This window comes from Eufriesea mexicana, unplaced genomic scaffold (genome assembly GCF_001483705.2).
Source record: "Eufriesea mexicana isolate 0111107269 unplaced genomic scaffold, ASM148370v2 scaffold2888, whole genome shotgun sequence".
Taxonomy (NCBI): Eukaryota; Metazoa; Arthropoda; class Insecta; order Hymenoptera; family Apidae; genus Eufriesea; species Eufriesea mexicana.
In genome coordinates this window covers 560,193-580,843 of record NW_016910972.1, presented here as the reverse complement: position 1 = coordinate 580,843, position 20,651 = coordinate 560,193, and the positions used below count along the sequence as shown (strand labels likewise).

At 55.0% G+C, this 20,651-nt stretch overlaps 1 protein-coding gene across 2 annotated transcripts in view; it reads left to right on the top strand.

The window, feature by feature from the left end:
* The first annotated feature begins 9,352 nt into the window (after positions 1–9,352).
* LOC108550661 (zinc finger protein castor homolog 1) overlaps positions 9,353–20,651 on the top strand; it is a 49,505-nt gene continuing 38,206 nt past the window's right edge. The window contains exons 1-2 of one of the 2 annotated variants that reach the window (XM_017904446.1): positions 9,353–9,949; positions 10,059–10,347. In XM_017904446.1, the coding sequence (XP_017759935.1) occupies positions 9,512–9,949; positions 10,059–10,347 (727 nt within the window). In that variant the 5' untranslated portion in view covers positions 9,353–9,511. The remainder of the gene's footprint in view (positions 9,950–10,058; positions 10,348–20,651) is intronic. The other variant, XM_017904445.1, reaches the window with a different exon arrangement.

Sequence of the window (20,651 nt, the reverse complement as noted above, 5' to 3'; positions counted from 1 at the left end):
GGGAGTTTGTAAAAATGGTAAAAATGGTAAAAGCGTTTCGGGAAAGCAAGACGCGATCGAAAAGGCGTAGAAGGCACTCTCGGGCCGGGCCAGCAGCTCTATACCTCTTAATCCAGATTGAAAATATGTAAATAAATCCACTCGCGGCTCCGCAGGCCGGATGCCCACTCTGTATTCCCCGTCGAAAAAGTATTTTAATAGAAACGATTCATCATTCCACGGGGCCCCCGACGAGCTTCTTTTTCTTCCTCGTAGAAGAAGCTCGCTCCGCTTCTCGGCCCCGCGCTCTCTCCGGCGAACCGTCGCAGGACACCCACCCCCCTCTCTCTTTCTCTCTCTCTCTCTCTCTCTCTCTTGACTTCCTTTGTCCACGCTCGCTTTCAATTTTTACCGGATTTCGCGGAATTTCGACCGAAAGGTTTCCGCTTTTATCTACCACGGACGCCCCGTGTCTTCGGCTCGTTTTGCTCGCTCGCATTTTATGCCAGCGGATGCACGCTGGATTTCGCGGAATTTCGGCGTCCACCTTCTTTCGCATAATTTCTTCTTCGAGACCTCACCGAGCGCGTCCTTTCCCTTCCCGCCGATTTTCAGCGCCCTTGCCCGTCCGCTTCGCAGCCTTTTGTTTCCTCGCTCTTCGATCGCGATCGAACCCTTGCTTCTCTCGCGGCTCTATCCACGCCAGCCAGCCAGCCAGCCGAACCAGAAGAGAGCACAAGCAGGAGAAGGAGGAGGACTCGTCGCGCAGAAACCGTCCGCTCGCTTTTTCTCCTTCTTCTTCTTCCACTCTCTTTTCTTTTTTAACCCGGCGACGATTTCGTCCCGGAGTTCGATGTCTCATTATGTCAGAGCTGCCTGGATTTCGGGGGAATTCCATACGCTGCTCTGTGTACCTTCCTTCTACTCCTTCCCCACCTTCCTCCTCCTCTTCTTCTTCTTCTTCTTCTTCTTCTTCTTCTTCTTCTTCTTCTCCTACCTGTACGCGTCCTTTTACTCCGTTCGGACGAGACAAGGTCGTTCGGCCTGCGCCGTCGTGCTTTAAACGCCTCGCGGAATCTCGAGAAAAATCGTCTAATCCTTCGTGAACGAAGGTACCACCTCGAGTCCTCGTCCTGCAAACGAAACGATGAAAACCGAGCAAAGAGATAAAGGAGAAAAATCGCGGTCGTGGAAGGCGACGCGCAGCTGCGCGTGGCGCGCGGTATCGGCCGATACGCTCCTCTCGGCCTGCTCGGAATATCGAGCGGAGGAGCGAAAAATGGCGAACGAGGCGAGTGGAACGGGAGTAACGGGATCGTCGGATAATCCAGAAAACTCGAGCGCGGATGATCTCGCCGGGCCGAAAGGAGAGGAAATTTCTGCATTATTCATTAACCCGCGTCACATCTGGATCGCGGGTTCTTGCCGGTCGCGCTATTAGGAATCGATCGAGCCTTTGGGATCGGCTCTCTCTCCCACTGTTGGCCGACAGCCGGTCTAAAACATCCCGTAAGAACGTCACGCCGCGGTCTCCGGGACGTCTATCCGTCCCCTTCGCTCCGCGCCGCTCTCGATCCTCGCCGCGCACGATAGACGTATATTTCATCCCCTGGATCGCGCGGCAAAAAGCCTCGATCGCGTCGAGGTGATTCCAGGCGAAGCCGTTCTTGCTGTTATCGGTGTTTGTTCAGCGGCAAAAAGAGTCGACGACACTGGATCACGGTTTGCGGTCTAGTGCCGTCTCTCTCTCCTCGATGGATCTAGCGCGGATGATGAAGCTTTCGCGTAGGCGAGTCGGATAGAGGAGGAAAATGGGATGATATTAATCGAAGGGTTTCGTTTAGAAAGATGCCTTCTACTTTTGCTCGTAACACGGGCGCAGCACCGGCGAGCAGAGAGCAGACGGAGAGATATCGTACGTTCCCATCTTTTCCATGTTTCATTGGCGTTCATCAGCCTCGAACACCAATTAGAGGCAGCCTGTAAACGTTACACTTGCCAAGCGAAACGATTGGCGCTTCCAGCGGGGTCTCTTTTTATGGACGAAACGTCTCCTCGGCTGAAGAAACGCGCGGAGCCTGAATGCTCGCTTTCTTCGGCAACTCGCAACACGATCGTTTTCTTCACCGAGAGTCTCTGGTGTCGGTCCGACCATATTTCAGCTCGTCCCGAGTGCCACGATTCCACGGAATCTCGATCGAGTTGGCCGACTGCTCGCGACTTTCCGCGGAGACCTTTCGCAGCCTGCGTTCCCTCGAAAAGATTTCGTTTTCCTTTTTCTCTTTCTTTCTGCACCAACGAGAGAAGACGCGTTTTGCTCTCGATTCCTCGTTTACTGTGGCAATTTAGCGGATTTAATTGGAATTTATTTCGCGGGGAAAAGTACTCGAGGGTACAAGCGCGAATCGATATTAATCGTAGGCGGAGAAAGCGACGAGACAATTGCGCGTGGCAGATCGGATGGAATGGAAGGTGTCGGAGGTACGCGAAGCGATGACGAAACGATGGAAACTCGTAGAAAAATGGTGGCGAGAGGGAGAGACAAAGAGGAGGAGATGGACGGTGTGTGCCCCCTCGGTTGCCACGGATTATGCGAGTCGCCCCGTACTCGCGCATTAAAATCCTTGGAACGAAATATTACGCATCCCCGATAGTCCGCCCCTTCTTTGCTCGTTACCAGCAATATGGCCCCCCTTTTTAGTGGAAGCTACCCCGAATCGAGCGAGGCCAGACCAGTCCGTGCCACTATAAATCTCGGAAGTTTTAATGCCTCGCAGCCTGCACGCTCGTCCCTTCTTCTCTTCACCGACTAGCCTCTGCTGCTGTGCTGCCCCCCCCCCCTTCTTCTCTCCTCTTCGCGCTCCTCGCTCCTCTCCCCCTTTCCCGTGGATTCGATCCATGAATTCATCCATAACCCCGCCACCCCTTCCGTCCTATTTGCATACGCGCATAATAGCGACGCGGAGCTACCCTTTACTATTAATTTTATAAAATCATTCGGCCCGCTTTCTCCGACCCCCTCTGCAACCTCGTCTTGCCTTTTCTCTTTTTTCATCTCCACGCTTTTTCCCTCTCTTCCTCCGGGGCCGCCGCGCCTCCCTCCCTCGGGTACCCTCGGGACCCCCGGCTCTGGCTTATTTAAATAACGGATTTTCGAAATCTCGTTTTCGGCGAGATCACAGGGGTCGCGACGGCTGCGCGAGCACGTGCGTGCCCGTATTTCGCACACGGTCCCCCCGCGGCCACGCACCAAATTTTCCATTCACCGGCCTCCTCTCCGCCCCTGCCAGGGCCCCGCTTCTCCTTTTGTTTTCCGCCCCGGCGGGAAACGGGGAGCGGGAAACGCTCCTCCCGAGCGATAATCCGCAGGCGTAATCGAACGCCGCGCGAATTCTTCCACGGAGCGGAGAGGAGAGGAGAGGAGAGGAGAGGAGATGAGAGAGCAGCGTACGAAGAGGTTGCGCGCGTGCACCTGGAAGAGCAGGAAACCACTCTCGTGGGAGGTTGGAGCCGGCGAGCGTTCCCTGTCCGCACGTCCCTCGGCCCGTCCGTCGATTAATTACCCGGCGCTCACTCGTTAATTAGCCTTGAAGCCCCGCGACGTGCAGCGTCCATGCAGAAATCGAATCGGCGCTCGCGATAACAACGCCTCCGTTAAACGCGAACAATCGAAAGCGGAAAAAATCCAATTTTCGCTCGGATCTCGTCTGAAACGATCGATGTATCGCGTCCGGTCTCGCGAACTATGCGGGGGCCAGGTGAAAGAGGCTACTCCGTCTCTCTCTCTCTCTCTCTCTCTCTCTCCTCTTTCTCCTCTTTCTTTCTCTTCTGCTGGCGTTTTTCCGCGCGAGCCTGCCGGGGGTCGTTAAGACGTTTTAGCGCGTTTGGTGAAACGAAACGAGGAGAGAAAGAGCGCAGCGGAGGAGGCGATCCCGCCTGGTCCTCGTTGGGTCTACTTAGAGCCGATAGAGGCGGCCTAACTACCGTAACCGTATCCAGGTCTAAATAGTTGGAGTTACGCTAAGTAGCCCTAACCAGATTAGTAAGTCGTTGCGTGCTCTATTTTTAACGGCGCGCCGCCGGCATTCGAGGCGTTTTACGTGGAACACGGAGAGAGCGACGAAACTCCGAAGCGGAAGACCGAGAAGGACGCGTAGCACAGGCTGGTCGGATAAAAAGCATACCGAGCGAGAGAGAAAGAGAGAAAGAGAGAGAGAGAGAGAAGGGAGAAGCGACTATGCTAGAGAGCCGAAGCTTTATCCTAATCCCCGTAAACGAGACACGTCCTCCTCGAAGTTGCCCTTGTTTCCTGCCCCCATCTCTGCTCTTCTTCTCTTTTGCCACCGCGTTTCGCTACCTCTCGACTGGTTTTGTTCCGACTCGGCCATTTGCATAGAAATTACTTACGCTTGTCTCGCGGGAAGTCGTGCCGCAACGCCGATCACGACCGAGTTTTCCACCGTTTCCATCTTTTCTTTTCCTTTTCCTCTCGCCTGTTTCTTCTTACCCACGCGTGATCTCGCGCCGTTAAATAATAATCGGGTGGAACGAGGGGAAAGCCTCGTCGCGAGCGAATCGAGCGGGCTCTCGCCCCCGCGCTGGCGCGGCTCGATGTCAGTAATTCTTTTGACATCGTCGAAATCCAAATATTGGAGGCAAACAACGCGCTGTCTCTGCCGGCACCGCGACGGCGACGGCGGCGGCGGCGGCGGCGGCGGCGGCGCTGCGAATTTATTTGCACGCCGCTCGAACCGTTTAAACGTTCTCCACTTGTCGCGCGCTCTCTGTCGCGCGGCAGAAGCGAGTCGCGAAGCGAGAAGAAGAGGAGGGAACAGCCGTTAGGCCAGCGCGTGGAAGGGACCACGGGGCGAGGCGGAGAGGAATTTTATTTCCGCTCACATTAATTTCAACGACGCAGAAGAAGACGGTCGCCACAAGGCGCAGCTTGAAATTACGAATATTATGACTTCAACCAGTTCTCAGAATTCTATGTTTTTCATTCTTTAATCTCGGCCTCCTCGTGTTTCACACCATATCTTATGAACACATTCGCCCTCTTTCTAGCCGCGCTGCCTCTCCTCGTTCCTCCCGCGACGCCGTTCTCTGCTCGCGGCGCGCAGCGTCGTCGCGGGTTCTTCGTTCGTTACCGGCCTCTGGCTGCCTAGAGGACCCGGTGCTGCTGCGCGCCAGCACGCGAACGAAAGGAGAGCCCCTAGGGACTTTCCTACCACCACCGATTCTTCCACTTGCCGTGCCTCTACGTGCCTTCTGTTCCTCCACGCTCACACCGTGTCCCAGACACCGCTCCTCTTCGAATACCACGCTGGTTCGACCCGCTCGGGATAAATCCACTTTGCTACGACGAAAGTCGCAACAATTTTTCCACGCGCGAAAATCCGATAATTTCCCGAGCGAAACGAAGGACGGTCACACGTGGCCTCCGTCGTTTTCCACGACGACGATCGAGACACCCACTCGAGAAAACGCTGCCGAGAGAGATAAGCGTCGCTTATTTTAAGGCCTAAGTCGCTGGCGAATTTGAATAATCTACCGGTATTCCAGCAGACACTTGAAAAGCCACGAGGCCCGTCCAGCCCGCAGGCCTGGCAACATTACGTTCGAGTGTTTGACGAACGGACGCGTTACGTCGCCTGCTTTTTTGTTTTCCCGCTTCTGGTATCGGCATCAGCGTCGAGCTATGTCGAGTGCGCGGGCAACCTCTCTCGCGTCTCTCCTTTCCTCTGCTCGGCTCCTCTGCTCGTTGCCAGAATCTCGCGATCGTTCCACCGACCCTAACCCGGGCGTCGCTGATCCCTCGGTTCGCGAACGTTGACATTCGACCGGAATCGGCGAACCGGGGGCCGCCGCCCCAGTGCCCCTGATTCCGATTTTTCTCAGTCACCCTCTGGTCCGGTCTGTCCCGGCTAGACACGCGGTTCGCGCGCGCGCGCGCGTGGTTTCTTCCGCTCCCGGAGGCCATTGTCGGCGGATCTCTCGACGACTGGATGACTCGGCGGATGATTTACCGGGGACGCGGCAACGACGGTTTGTTTCTGGGTAATTTATTTCGCGATCGGTACTCGGACGTATTACGAGCTTCGAGATTCATAGATCTCTCTCCAACTACGAGCGTTTTCCTCGACTCGCCTCGGACAGCTCCGGCTACGTCGTAGGCGATGAAAAGACTTATCGCGAACGGCAGACGCGCGGACATTGTCACGCTGCTCGCGCGCTGCCAACCCGTAAATTACGCGGCGGGAAAAACCGGAATCCGCGATAAGACGGAAGGACGCGTTACGGGTTGCGACGAGGTTCGTTAAGGATTCTAGGTTTCACGGTTAGGCAGGAAAAAGGAGGCGAGTGCTATGAAAATGTCTCAATTTCCATCGGGCATCGCGAGCCAGCCACGACCGGCTCTTCCATTCGCGGTAACCAGCCTGAATTCATCATCGTCCAGGCGTAACGCGAGAATCGTTTGCGCAACTTTTTCCCCCCCGCTAATCACCCCGCAGCAGCCCCCGTCCACGCGTGTCTTTCATTCAAATTGAATCGTTGGAAGAGCTAGCTCGAGCTTTTTCCCACCGGTGGCGAATAATGGCCCGAAGAATTTCAAGGTTTCCCGCCGCGGGCACTTTCCGCGAGCGCGCGCGCGCGCGCGTTCTCGTCCTTTATTCTCGGCGAGTCGCAGACCCCGGCACCCCGAGAATCTAGGCCAGCGAGCCGGGAATTTCTCTTTTCTCGAATCCACCGGCCGGGAAAAAGGAAGGAAAACGAGCGGACAATGATAGATCCCGGAGGGTGAGTTCTCGCGTCGCGAAATTCCTCGCGATTCGACGCGATTAGAAGACGCGGGGAACGCGTCGCACCGCGCGATGGAAAGTTCGGTTGGCGAAGCGCGGGAGCAGAGGGGTGGGAAAAGCCGTGGATTTAATCTAGAAGCGAGAGAGAGAGAGAGAGAGAGAGAGGGAGGGAGAGAGAGTAGTCCCGTGGCGCGACAAAGACAACCGCGGTCCCATTGTTCAGGGTCGATCGCGCTGCACTCCGATTCGACGGCCCGGTTCTACGCGTACGTACATGTGCAAACAGGGTGATAATGTATTCAAGGTCCGCCCCGTGGCCGATGGTGGGGGTGAAACGGGGCGGCCCGCTCGCTATACGTACTGTAACAGATGTTAATTATCCCTTCTGTGTATAGTCGGCAAAAAAAGAGCCCGGTCTCTCTCTCGCTCGGACATATCGTCCACTCGTGTACATCCCCGTCGCGAAGGCCTCTCTTGTATCCACGCTTGCGAGCGTGTCACGTGGCCCGCCTAGCACGCACGCTCCAATCGCCTTCGACTTCCGCCCGTGCCCGCTAGGCAAATTCGACCGGATCTTTTTGGGCCAGTCGCGTCCGTTTTTGTTCCTCCGTTTGCCGTCCGTTTGTCGTGTGGCACTCCGAGCCACCCCTGAGCCCCCCTTAAAAATTTCCGATATCGAGTCGTTCGCGTCACTCCCCGAACGAGCGACAGGAGGGAGAGAGGGATGGATCGGTCACCTGGTATATATACACGACGACGCTGCTTCGCGCGCCCCCCGAGTGATCGCGATTAGTAAACGGCGAGCGGAATGCGGCGGAGCGGTGAAAGTGGAGAGGAACGGGGAAAGAGAGATTCGCGAGGGGGGTAGCTGGAGGAAGGATGAATCGCGGTCTCGCGAGCTGGCGACAGAACGGAAGACGTTCTTGTCGTGGAGGGTAAGATGGAATTTCGGTGAGACGTCGGGGGAAAATGGTTTCTTGTCGCGCTGCTGAACGGTCGCGTTGCCATATTCGTCGGGCGGCCTTAATGGGCCAGTTTTAGTGCGGAAATAAATAACCGATAATGAACCGAGCAAAAACGGAACTAACGATTTTCAGGCCGAATTAGGCAGCGAGCCTCGGATGCCTGCGACCTCTCGCGCAGTCGTCCGAATCGATTGAGAGAGCTAACTGGTAATGAACGGACCCAAGCAAATGATTAACGACGAAACTGTCGTTGAGTCGCGGGGATACACCGATACGCGGGTACGCTGGTGCTCTGGGGACCGGCAACGAATCGAATGGTCGCGCGGGCCTCGGAAACCAGATTATCCCCCATTTCTCTCTCTCTCTCTCTCTCTCTCTCTCTCTCTCGCGTGCGCGCGCGACTCGCGTCGGGACGCCATGACGAAAGGACGCTCGGTTTCGCGAACGTAGAAACGAATTGTCCCTCGTTTCGCGTTATCGCGGGCCCCCGTCTACTCCGGCTGACCGAGCAGCGCTCGTATATCAGCGTAGCTTTTGTTACGGCGACGTGCCTTTGTTTTCGCCTTGTTCTCGCGTCTCGTTGCAGCGTGGTGCGAACGTGGTGGTGGACGGGTTCTCGGTTCGGCAGGCGGTACGTAACAACAGGCCCGGCCACGGCACACAAGGGGAGTTTCGCTGAACTCGCTTTAACCCACTTTCGCACTGACACAGAAATAGATAACCGAGAAAGAGAGAGAGAGAGAGAGGGTGAGAGAGAGGGAGGGAGAGACGCGTCGGGACATTCTTTCCTGCACGTTCCGACGATCGTGTCAGCTGTTCGAGGAATCATCGTTGCTGATCACGATCGAGCGTGTGTTGTGTGATAGCCGTTAACGAGATTCGGGGGAATTTTTCGCCATCGCGTGGCGACGGAGGCTAAACGCGGAAAGTAACCGCTGAATGGTTTGGCGTTTCTGTTTCAGAATGCATTGAAGAGCCGACAGGTTGAGGAGATTCGAGATGTCCGCCGTAACCAGCCCGTATGGCCCCAGTAAGACACTCCCTTTTCTAACGTACCATCGCAGAGTACCAACCCCTCGTTACGATGCTTTAGCGAGGAAACGTAGGCAGCCTTGCAATTGCGTCATGCGCCGTCCCGTTTGATCGAATCGTAATAGCCGCGCGCGGCTCCTCCAACGATTCCGAGAACGTTCAATTAACGTTCGTGCGGCCCGGCTGAATTCTAATTAATGTTAAAAATTCATTCGCGACAAGCGAGCAGAGCGGCCTTCGCGTCGCGCTGCAAGACGGGTGCCCAGTTAGAGATCGCTCGAATCCAGGCAAATAGCGTTTGTCGTTAGCCATTGGTCCTTGGAATTCTGCCCCGGTCGATGATCCTTGGCCGACGTGATCGTTCGCCATCCGGGCCTGGATTACAACCGAGAGCCGATCGCCCGATTTCGCTCCTCCGATCGCAATTATTCCATCCTCCGCTGGAACCAAAGTATACACACGCAATAACGCGATATAAGTAAACGCATCTGGAACGATAGAGAGAGAGAGAGAGAGAGAGAGAGAGAGAAAATAAAAATAAAAATAAAAATAAAAATATATATATATATATAGAGAGAGAGAGAGAAAGATCGGAAACGAAAAGTGCAAACGACTAGGATCTCGGCGCTTCGCAACTCTCGCCGTTTTGACGAACGTCGTGCCAGGGTCCCCGCGGATCCCGAACTAGCCCCTGTCTCGGTCTCTGATGCCCCGGTTCCTTTCCCATCAGCGGAGATGCTTTCCGACTCGGTGTACAACTACGCGACGACCCGGCGGGGGACCGCCGACCAGGACAGCGACTCCCAGTACGAGGGCCAGGCCCAGCTGCAGATCACGAGCATCCAGAAGCCGCGCAACAAGCGCAAAAACTTCAAGCCGATAAGCAGCCGGATGGTGGAGGTGTCCGATGAGTCCGAGAAGGAGGACGAAGAACTGGAGGCGATAGAGGAGAGCTCGAGCGAGATACTCGAGTACGAGAGGAAGACGATGCTGTTGCCAGCGGAGGATAGGTCGAAGCAGAGGCTGAACAACAACGAGGTCAGCCCCATGGACCTGTCCGTTGCCACCAGGCCGCCGTCCTCCGAGGCTGACGACGACAGCGGCGATTCCCTCAGGCACAAGTTCATCCTGGAGCAGCTGAGATCTCAGAAACTCTACTCCCCTGGTACCGAGGTAAGTCCCTCTCTCTCCCGTCTCTCCGTCTGCGTACGCGCAACGACTTTTATTTACGTTTCGATGGTGTGTTACGCCACGACGCGTGTTTCATCCGTCGTTTGTCCAGGCCAGGAGTCCCAACTCGGAATCGTCGGAGAAAAGCGGAAGCGGTGTCCTGGACGCGGAATCCGGGCGGTTGGACGATACCCCGTTCGAGGATGACCGAGGGCAGGATGCCGACGGTGAGACCGAGTGCGAGGAGAGAAAACCCTTCGAGGGAATGAGGGAGTACGCCGAATCGACTATGCAGGAGCTGTTGGCGATCTACGGGCTGGCGGGAGGAGAATTGGCCAAGTCAGTGAGCAGACAGCTACCGCCGACCTTCCTGAACCCCGCGACTGGTCATCAGCCTCACGGTGAGTCTCGCTTCTGTGCTCCTCTTCCTCTAATTTTTCACCCACTCTCTCTCTCTCTCTCTCTATCTATCTCTCTCTCTTTCTATCTCTCTCTCTCTCTCTCTCTTTCTTGTCATCCGCTTTCCCCCATTTCGCGGTGAGAATCGCTGGAAGCGATGGAAGCCTAATCGATCGGAAACTCGTTCTACTGCGCGTTCGGTGCCTAACAGGAGATTCACCTAGAGAGTAATTAGAGGCAAACAGGTTAACGGTCGTTAACAATCGCGGCGCGAGAACGAAGCAGAACTTGTCGTTGTAGGTTCGCGCGAAGGCCTAGAGGCTATTAACGCGTGGGCGTTGCTCGACGTAGGAGAAGAGAGACGGAGAGGAGGAGGAGGGTAAAGAGAGAGAGAGAGAGAGAGAGAGAGAGAGAGAGAGAGAGAGAGAGTGAGAGAGGATAGAGGCCCGTGGATCCTCGATTTTCAAGGATCCCACGAAATAGCATCGGTCGAAGAGCAGCAGCGCGGCACCAGCAGCAACGGCAGCAACGGGGCACCGGTGGTGGTCGTCGCTTCGGGTTCCTCGAATCGTTATTATTCGCGGCAGGACTCCTCGCGCGCCGCGGTACTGTTCGCTGAAGAGAAATTAGAGGCGCTCTCGGTATTCGACGAAATCGTTAGCCGAGCCAACGGTGGCACGCTGGACGATTGGTTGGCATCGAATTCGGGGTTGGGCTATACGGACAATTGACAACTGTAACTGGCTGGCATTCGCGATCGTACTTGGCGTAAAATCAATTTCGTCCGTGGTGTGTACCACACACCGCGGCTCTCTACCGGAGTAGTAGCGACCTCGGCGTTTCTAAACCACGCTTTTATCGCCCCGGCTATGGAAAAACTGTCCGGGTGTTAACGAGAAATTAACCTGGCCTGGATCGATCGGCCACGCCGACGGGATTCGTCGTTTCTGCGATCGTAACGGGTTACCGTGCACCGGCTTATCGATTATGCGACCGTTCCTTCGCTCCTCTCTCGGGACGGTCTCGATAGATTCTCGAGCCGCGGAACGAGGTTACCGCGAAACCAGTCCGATCGATCGATCCGCGTGCAAAGAATTAACCGCTTTTGTTATCGAATCGGCCGAGAGATATCTCGCCTTTTGTTCCTCCTATCGCGGGACAAGTAAATAAACGAACGGAACTAAACTCGGTTACACGGCTCCGTATCGATTTTCCCTGGAATTCCGATCGCCGTATTCGACTCGCTTCGTCGCGCGCCATCGTCGCCGAGATATCCAGCGAGATACCGTGAAATCTCGCGAAAAGACTCGCGCGGTTTCCCCGTTCGCGGAAAATCCGCAACGGAGAGGCGGCGACTCGGCCGCGAACCGGCTAGTTTTTAGATTAGACTGTACGTGTGCACCAGAACAGAATGTGGCACTTACATATTGCCAGTGCATCGCATATGCGCGCACGTGAATATGCGATGGCTCTCGCAAGATGGCCGACTTATAACTCATAAAGTCGGTCGGACTGCGCGAACCGTTGACTGCCTCGCGATCGATGGATGCCTTTGAGATCAGCCAGCGTCATCGTTTCCCGTTGCCGCGCGTCTCGCGTGGGTTGACAGTCTCACGAATTCCTCGCGGTGTGTATTGTATGGTACGCCTCGGCTCGACGCGCCAGCCCGAGCGAGCGAGCGGACGCGCGCCAGCGCGCTCTCTAGCCTGCGCACACGCGGCAGACTAACGAGTCAATTTCGCTATTCTTCGTACGCTTTTGCCTGCGAGATACCCGTGGACGTCGAGTTTTTGAATTACCTTCTGCCACGGCTGATTGATTCATAGCCAAAGTCGTAGCCGGATTAACGTCTTCCCGGCGAATTGAGTTTTCTTCTATACGACCGGTTGCCGCGTTTCCTCCAAGCTCGATCCACCAAACCGTGCTCGTTCGCGGATTTTTCCTCCCGACGACGAATCTCGGGGACCGGGTGGAATACACGGGCGCGCGATAGGAAAAGTATGGCGGATCGCGCGAGATCCTCTAACGCGTTCCCGTCGTTAAATTCTCCGGCTGTGACTCATCGTTGTTTCGCACAGGCTAACCCTCCCGCTCGATATTCATACATTATGTAAGTTAATCTTACGTCGATGTAGAAGTACCCTAACGGGCTTTCGCGGCACCGCTCCATTATCGCTCGATTGAGTCTTTCGGCGTTGTGCCGCAGTTTGTCGCGTCCGGCCGGAGAGAATAATCTTCCATCGGATTCGATTAAATTCACGCCCCTGCTACGACGCCATCCTGCCAATTACCAGAAAACTGACCGCGTGAAATCGAATGCGACATGCCTCGTAACTCCTCGCCGGCCCCCTCCGCCCCCTCCCCCTCCTTCCTTTTCGTCAGGAATTGGGAATCTTGCTGACAAGCGTGCTTTTATCCTTTCTTCTCGCTTATGAATCTTCCCCCAACGCGTCTTTATACACCCGTCTACTATGCGCGCGCGTCTCCGTGTGTGTGTGTGTGTGTGTGTGTGTGTGTGTGTGTGTGTGTGTGTGTGTGTGTGTGAATGTGCGCGTTGAACGAACGGCGGGGATAGATCGTCGGGCGGAATATTTTCTTCGTCGAGGGTCGAGGGTAACGAGATTATAGACACGGTCCTGGATTAACCTCGCGATCGCGGGACCATCGAGATGGTGATCGAGATCGAGATCCAGATGGGCGAGGTGGTGGAAAATATCGCGGAATTTTTGCGGAGAAACCGCGACGGAATAATTGGGCGTACGATGACCCGGAATCATCGGATTCGTTAGATGCGACAGCTCGCGGAGTGACTTTCTTTTCATGGGGACCGAGCGAAAACGAGCGAAACATCGAAGAGGAGGTCTCTTTCGCGTTTTCTTCCGCTTCTTGGACGGTTTCGCCTCCTCTGTCTCTCCCACCAGCGGCCGCCACCTACACGCGCGGCCGACGCGGAACAAAAGGCTACCTCTGCGCGTTGCGTTGTATCTCGCCGATTGATACGGAAAAAATCGGCCATAATTTATCATGTAAAAGCGGCTCGCAACAGAAACCGCGTGTCGCCGGTGAATCGGTCGGGGCCGGTGGAAGGGAACGGAGGAAAAAGGAACACCGTGGTTTCTTCTGCCTCTTCAGACGTGTCCGTCTTCTCTATGAACCTTGACGTTGCCTCGAATACGCCGCGCGTATCCATTTCTTCCGTCAGGAATACATTAACCATTCGGGTTAACCTAGAAAACACGCGCTCGTTTACGTAATAATCTTAATAATTACGCGCCAGGCGAACGGCGGAGATCCTTCTCTCTCGGTGGCCGCAGAGGAGAGGAGAGGAGAGGAGAGGAGAGGAGAGGAAAAAGAGTGGAAGGCAGGAAAGGAGCAACTTTGAAGGAAAACACTCGCGCGTTAGAGAGACAGGGAGAGAGTAAAAGAGAGACGCGTAGTATTCGCGTTATGGAACAACGCGTGGAATAATGGCGATGGCGGCGGATCGATGGGTAAAAATTCGAAAAGATCGACCCACTTTAGAATGCCTGGACGTCTGGCTTTGCCATTACGCTCCTTTTTTCCCGCCTTTTGTATCTTTTTCTCCCCCTTTTCTCTTTCTTTTTCGACGGGGGTGCGAGCGGAGAAACGGCAACGGTCGAATCGGGTTAGAGGGCTGAAGCAGAGGAAGGAAGGGACGGTAATCCGGCGCGAAGAAAAGCAGAAAAGCCGCGTGTGCTGTTGCCGGTGCTAGCCGGGGCACAGTGGGGTGGAGGACAGCGATGCCTCCGTGAACCCATTAATCATTCCAGCCGGATAAAAGGCAGCAAGGATGAAAAGAGAAGACGGACAGTCGGACGGACGGCGGGCAGGCATGCAGGCGGCTGGAAGGAGAAGGATCGAGAGAGAGAGAGGAGGAGAGCACTCTTCCTTTCTTTCCTTCTGTCGCTGTTTCGCTTCGATCGTTCTCTCTCCGCCCCGCGCGCGCGCGCGCGCGCCTCCCGCCTCCGCCACGTCCCCCGGAGGATCATTTTTTATTTTGCCTCTTTTCGAAATTCGTCGGACGCTTCTATTGTCGGGGCCCACGAGAGGAGAGAGAGATTCTCTCAGACGAGACCGGACGAGGCCCGACCGAGCTCTTTTCGACGGGGAGAAGATTCATTAACTGATAACGCGATTCTTTCTTCGGACCTTCTCTTTCTCTCTCCTTGAAAATGATATCCCGCCACGGGAACCGGCCGCGAGCGCAGCCTTTTGGACACCTGTTGGGACAATGCGCTTAGAGCATCTCTCCCATCGAGGTGTATACGCGTATACGTAGTTTCGAGAAGGTAGAAGGAATCACCGTTACGGTTTCTCTCGAGTTTTCCGAGGAAAATCGGCGATCTGCCGATCGAAAATCTCGAAAACGTGTCGTGTCCGGTGACGAAGCGGTTTCGCTTGGAAACGGGACGAGACGAGAGAGTGCCCCGGGAGAATGAGGGTTCGGTCGCGGGGACGACGAAGAGAAAACTGGAAATCAGCTGGCTCGCTTTCCAACCACCGCTTCCGATTTAATTCGAGACTTTGGCGGGCCCCCGGATCAGCGGCGTTAAACGCAAGGGGGGATCTCGGATCGTTCTGGTTACGAGCTTTTATGTCTCCACGTGTAGGCCACTCGAGCACGTAGGTAGAGCGTAGGTACCGAGGAGTAGCGCGACGTAGGTCTGCCACGAGATCGAAATCGGAGCTCCTTCTTCGCCGGGAGACAAAAGGGGCCCCGGGTCCACGGATGACAGGAGGTGTCGGGAACCTTTGGGATCGGCGACCTGTTGAATCCCTTGCTCCCTCTCTCTCTCTCTCTCTCCCTCTCCTTCTCTCCCATAACCTTCAACGAATTCTGCGTTATTGTGAAAGAAGAAAAACGAACAGGAGTAGAGGGACCGGCGCGCGCTCCTCGAGAGGCCGAAATACGTTAACCCTTATCTGCCGTTTCACAAAGGAGGATTTCGGAATAATCGCGAGTCTGCCCCACGTGGCCCGTTATTATTGCCCCCACCAGCGCGCGCTTTGATTCGTTCGGACGCCAAATGTCGCCTAATTGCTGCCACGACGCCCAATTGCTGTCATCTCCGCGAGCTTTCCGACGCGAACGCCTGTATTTCCCGTCAAACTCGAATGGAATCTTGCTGAAAACGTCGATTCGACGGTAGATCGTGCTCATATCGGACTAACGCGATTGCTATTCTTTCCTCGGAAGACCTACGACACCTAATTGCCGTCATCTCCGCGAGCTTTCAGTGCCAAAAATTTTCTTCGACCCGTCCGCCTGTATTTCTCGTCAAACTCGAATCGAATCTTCCCGGAAACGTCCATTGGTCGGATCGTGCTCGTATCGGATGTACGCAATTGCTATTCTTTCCTCGGAAAACTCATGACGTCCAATTGCCGTCATCCCCGTGAGCTTTCCGCGCCAAAAATTCTCTCGGACGCGTCCACGTTTGATTCTAACCGCCGTCAAACTGGAATCGAATCTTCCTGGAAAGGTCCATTGGTCGGATCGTGCTCGGATCGGATTAACGCGATTGTTAATCTTTCCTCGGAAGACCCAGGCCGCGGGTCGAAAGCGCGATGGTTGGAGTCCGAGGAGGGGAAGACGAAGGAAAACGATGGAATTCACGGGACGGAATCGCGGAACGTTTTATGGAAGCTTTTATGAAAGCCTTTACGAGCCACGTTTCGAACTAGGCCTGCTTCTGCTGAACACGTGAGGCCTTCCTTCTTGTATACACATTTGCATCTCTTGTCCCCTCCTCGTGGTCACATGGCCGATATATCCACGATGCTGGTGGAAAAATCGAAACGTTTGGAACGGTGGCGCGAGCGATCGGTCTTCTGGCCGCTCGAGGCTGTCGCTCATGTCCGCTTCCGGGTCAATTGGATCTCCACGGCTGTTTTTTTGTTCGTCAATTAAGCTCTGAGTCAGACAGCGGCGGGGTAAGAGGTCCGTGCAGGCTTATTGACGTTGGCGCGTACAGTCCCTCCGGGTCGAGACACGCGGCTTTTCCAACGCGAACGCGTCGAAATTCTTCGTCTCGCGGAATTCTATAGTTACACATCGGATCGATTATTTTTCTCGAATCGAGCGCAATGGCGGAAAATTCGAGTCGCCGGTCTCGACCCACGTTGTTGTTCTCTCTCGAGCTTTCGCGGCGGTGGGGTACGGCGCAGGCCGAGGACGTGGAACGAATGGTTAATCGACGGGCTTTTTGTCGAATTAACAGGTTTCCATAAAACGGAGAAAAAAGGCCAGTGTCTCGAGAGTCTCCGTAGACCGGGTCTCTTCTCTCCGTCGTCCTCTTTTTCAGCGAAATTAACACGATCATCGAGGTCAATGGGCGTTTGACGATGAAAGATGAAAACGAATATCAGACCGTACTCGGAGTTTTTCACTCTCCACCACGGTTCTCGCCTCTCGTTCTCCCGTTTTTCTCCTCTTTTTTCGGCTACTCCGCCAGGCATCTTGTTTATTTTGCCCGTCAGCCCGCCGACACTCGGACATTCGTTTAAATTTAGAATTCAATGGGATCCTTTTTACCGGGCGCACTTTGGTGCCATAACGGATTCCCTCGTCGGTCTGCGGGGCAGATTATTTGTTTAATTCCGGTCCAGCGTCGATCACTCCTCCGCGTCTTCTTCCTCTTCCTCTCGCGGCTGTGCTCGCTCGAAACTCGATGTAAATATTTTTATTGCTCCTCGAGGGAACCTCGCCACTCTCTCTCTCTCTCTCTCGCTTTTCCTCCCTATCCTTTCCGCTTCGTGTCTCGTCTTTTTGTCCATCTTTCCTCGACTTTTCATTCACCGATCACACGCGCGCGTACGCGCGCACACACACACACACACACACGCACACACTTGGTGTAACGTCTCGCGGAGATCTTATCCATGGCCGACTGACTCCACCCTGTGCCAGCGCGTTCGTACGCGATCGCGTTTCCACGTTCGTTCCACGCATCTCGACTCCCGCGTAAATCAGTGAAGCGCGGCGGACAGGTTCTCCCGGATCCGCGATAGATCGCCCCGAGATACGGCGATACTCGGTTTTCGCGCGAAACGCGTTCCACGGCGAGGCTAGACACCTCGCGAGATCCTTATCTGCTTGCTCGACGCGCGTGCAGCGTCGATCGATCCGCCCGATGATTACGTTATCACCGATTCGACGGAACGAGACGAGCGGGACCGCGTCGATCGTTCGTCTGTCGCGTCGTTTCAACGTGAGGAATGGCGGAAGATTTGCGTCGGACGGGGGGCGGAGGAGGAGGAGGAGGAGGAGGATATATCTTGGCCATCGTCCTCGCTTTTCTTCGTTCGCGTAAAGCGGAACCGAGCGAGGGAAACCGGTATTCGTTTAAAGATCCAGCGGGCCCGTGTGTCTCGATCGATAAGGTGCAAAGAGGCACGGCTGTAAAATTCACACTGCCGTGCACACTCCTGCGGTGGAAAAGGGAACCGACACGGCGGTGAAATAAAGCAATCAGAGGGGTTTTTTGCGTGTCGCGGAATTAGCACGTTCCGCTCGGTTCCCGATCTCCTCGATCTCCGCGATCTCCGTGTATTCCGGTCCCCGTCTTGTCTGCTTTCCGCGCGAGTCAAAAGGAGAAAAGGGGGAGTAAAAAGGCGGGAAAAGCGAGAAAGTAGATGAAGAAGAAGAAGAAGAAGAAGAAGAAGAAGAAGCGAGACGAAAATAGCGAGAATGGTCCCTACGACAGATTTGTGGTGGATCGGTGGAGGGAACGCGATCCTCGTTATCCCTCGGGCAACGTGTCGGGTCAACGGGCTTCATAACCGATAGAAAAGACGAGCGTGTCCATTAGCGTTTCCACGGAGGGCCGGCAGAGGGTCGATTAATTTTTCAAACAATCCCACTGGCGAGGACTCATCGATTCGTGGGCCGAGATAGGGAGGCCTGGACACGTCTCGTGCTGGAGAGAGAGAGAGAGGGCCCATTAGGCCCCGCGGCGCGGAGGCCCCTGCTGCCCCTTGTCAGTCTCCGAAAACCAGAAAGTCAGCTTGTCAAATTAATCACGGATGACCAATCCATCAGCAGGCATTCCTAGCCGAGGAGAATCTTTGCTCGGCCGTTTGCTCTCCTCTCTCCGTTTCTGCCCACCAGCCGATCCTCTCTCTACTCCGTCCCGGAGGAGGACAACGGCAGCAGAGCATTTCGACGTAGTTTCTGCCCCCTTTTTTCGGGGAAACGTTATGGTATGCGTGCGTACCGGGCAGAACCTGACGCTTCTTCTGCCGCCAGCTTTCTCTCTGTCCTTCTCTCTTTCTCTCGTTGCCCAGCGCCAGCGTTTGATAGATAATGTTAATGCAGGGGAAGAGGACACGAAGCGCGCGCGATGCTTCTCGATGAGTAATGTTAACCCTTCTGCTGCGTTGTGTCGGCCACGCATCGGGGCAAGTGTTTGCGCAGGCTGTCGTAGCCGAACCCGGGCCCCAGTGGTTTCCAAGCTTTTTCTGGCCATGGTCCCCCCGATGCGTATTCGAGAAGATCCACACCCACGATCCTTCTCTTTCTCGGATTTTCTCCATCGGGCCCTGAACTCGCGATCCCTTTTCCATCACGCGCGAGAGTCACGCCGATTCACGGATTCGAAATAGGGAGATCGCACACGCGTGGGTAGATCAAAGGAGCACAATCGCGATATATTCCGAGAAGATGGAAATAATCCCAGAGATCCTTCTGCTCCTCTCTCGGTGTCCCCTCCGCTTGGGACGGGGATAAGACAACGTTAGCGTTTGTATATTTTCCCAGTGACTCGGCGAAAGCCGTACGAACGAGGAAATTTCGGGATCGGTTTGTTGACGCGTAGCGGTAATTACGAATCACTCGGGATCGAAGCGGCCCGTTTCTTCGTTAAATTTCGCCACGGCCGGACGAAGGGGGAAATAAGAACAGGCGTCGTCGCGCCCCTTTCGTGGGAGTGCGTGCTAGAGTCGAAAACACATGGCTCGGGGTACAGTCCCGGTGGAAAGTGGTCGGCCGTCGCCGCCACGGATCCATCGTGATCCATCGTGATCCATCCTCGATCGCGGCTCGATTTCTCGCGCATTCCCCGCGAACGAGTCACACCGCGCACGTGACACGGTTTTTTACTTGGCGATTGCACAAAATTTCGTCAGGCATTTGCCAACTATTTATTACAGGCAATTGGCAAATTAGCGGTCACGCGTCACGGTTTTAGAATCGAACGGAAACAATGGGATCACCGATTATATTTAAATCGCCGCCTCCTCCCGATCCTTTCTATATCATTTTCTAGAGCTGGCTAGAATTGGCACGGTCGCACCGGATAAGGTTAACCCGGCTTTCTAGACCTCGAGATATCTCTCTAGCCTTCGACCGTCGCCATTGCCAGTTCGTTTGTAAGCGTTTAGAAAATTCGGCGTCGTATTCTTCCTTCTCCTTCCCCTTCGCGAGTAGAATCGAGGGGAAATCTCGCGTGACCGTGGAGGAACGCGGCCAAATAAAGGGTTAAGGGGCACGCGAAGTCGCTGTGGGCTGTTTTATCGGAGCACCGATGCGCCGGATCGGATGATGCAGGGCAGAGGAAAGATCCGCGAAAACCAGTTTGTCCAACCTAATACGGTGCCCATGGCTTCGACGATCTTAATGAACTTCTCTCTTCCCGATGCCCAACTCTCGCTAATCTTCGCTTTAAAAACCGTCCAAGCTTTTCTACGAATCCGCGATTCCACGGCCAATTAGCATGATCGAGAGGGACACGGCGGGCGATAGCGGCGGTCCGTGAATTTTTTCTCTCCCGATTCGCCGATGCGAAAATATTGCATGACGCGACTTCGCGACGATCCACGGGAACATTCGAATCTCTTCGAGGGACTTTACTGACAGTCTCAAACGCGTGTGTCTGCACGCGTGTAATTCTTTTTACCTTTTCGCGTACGATCGGCGAGAGCAAATAAGGCGGGAAGAGAGGAATTCTCGCTGCGAACGTATATCGGTTAGGCGAACGCGGAGGAAGCGAGAGGAACAGAGAGAGAGAGAGGGGGTAGGGTGAAGGGCATTAAAGCTAGTCTAATCTTAATATTCAAATTCTGCGGCGAAACCTCGCCGGTTCGACGGGGGTGGGAAGGCCGAGGAAGGGTAGAGGGACGCGAGGGGGGTGGTAAAAGTGAGCCGAGCAAGCGGAGGCCGCGCATAACCGATTCTCGAACTCATAAATTTTAAATTATGTCAAGCAAAAAGAAAGGACGCGCGGATGGGACCCGACCTCGGATAAAATAAGAGGAGAATGAGAGAGACGAAGGGCCCACCCCCCCC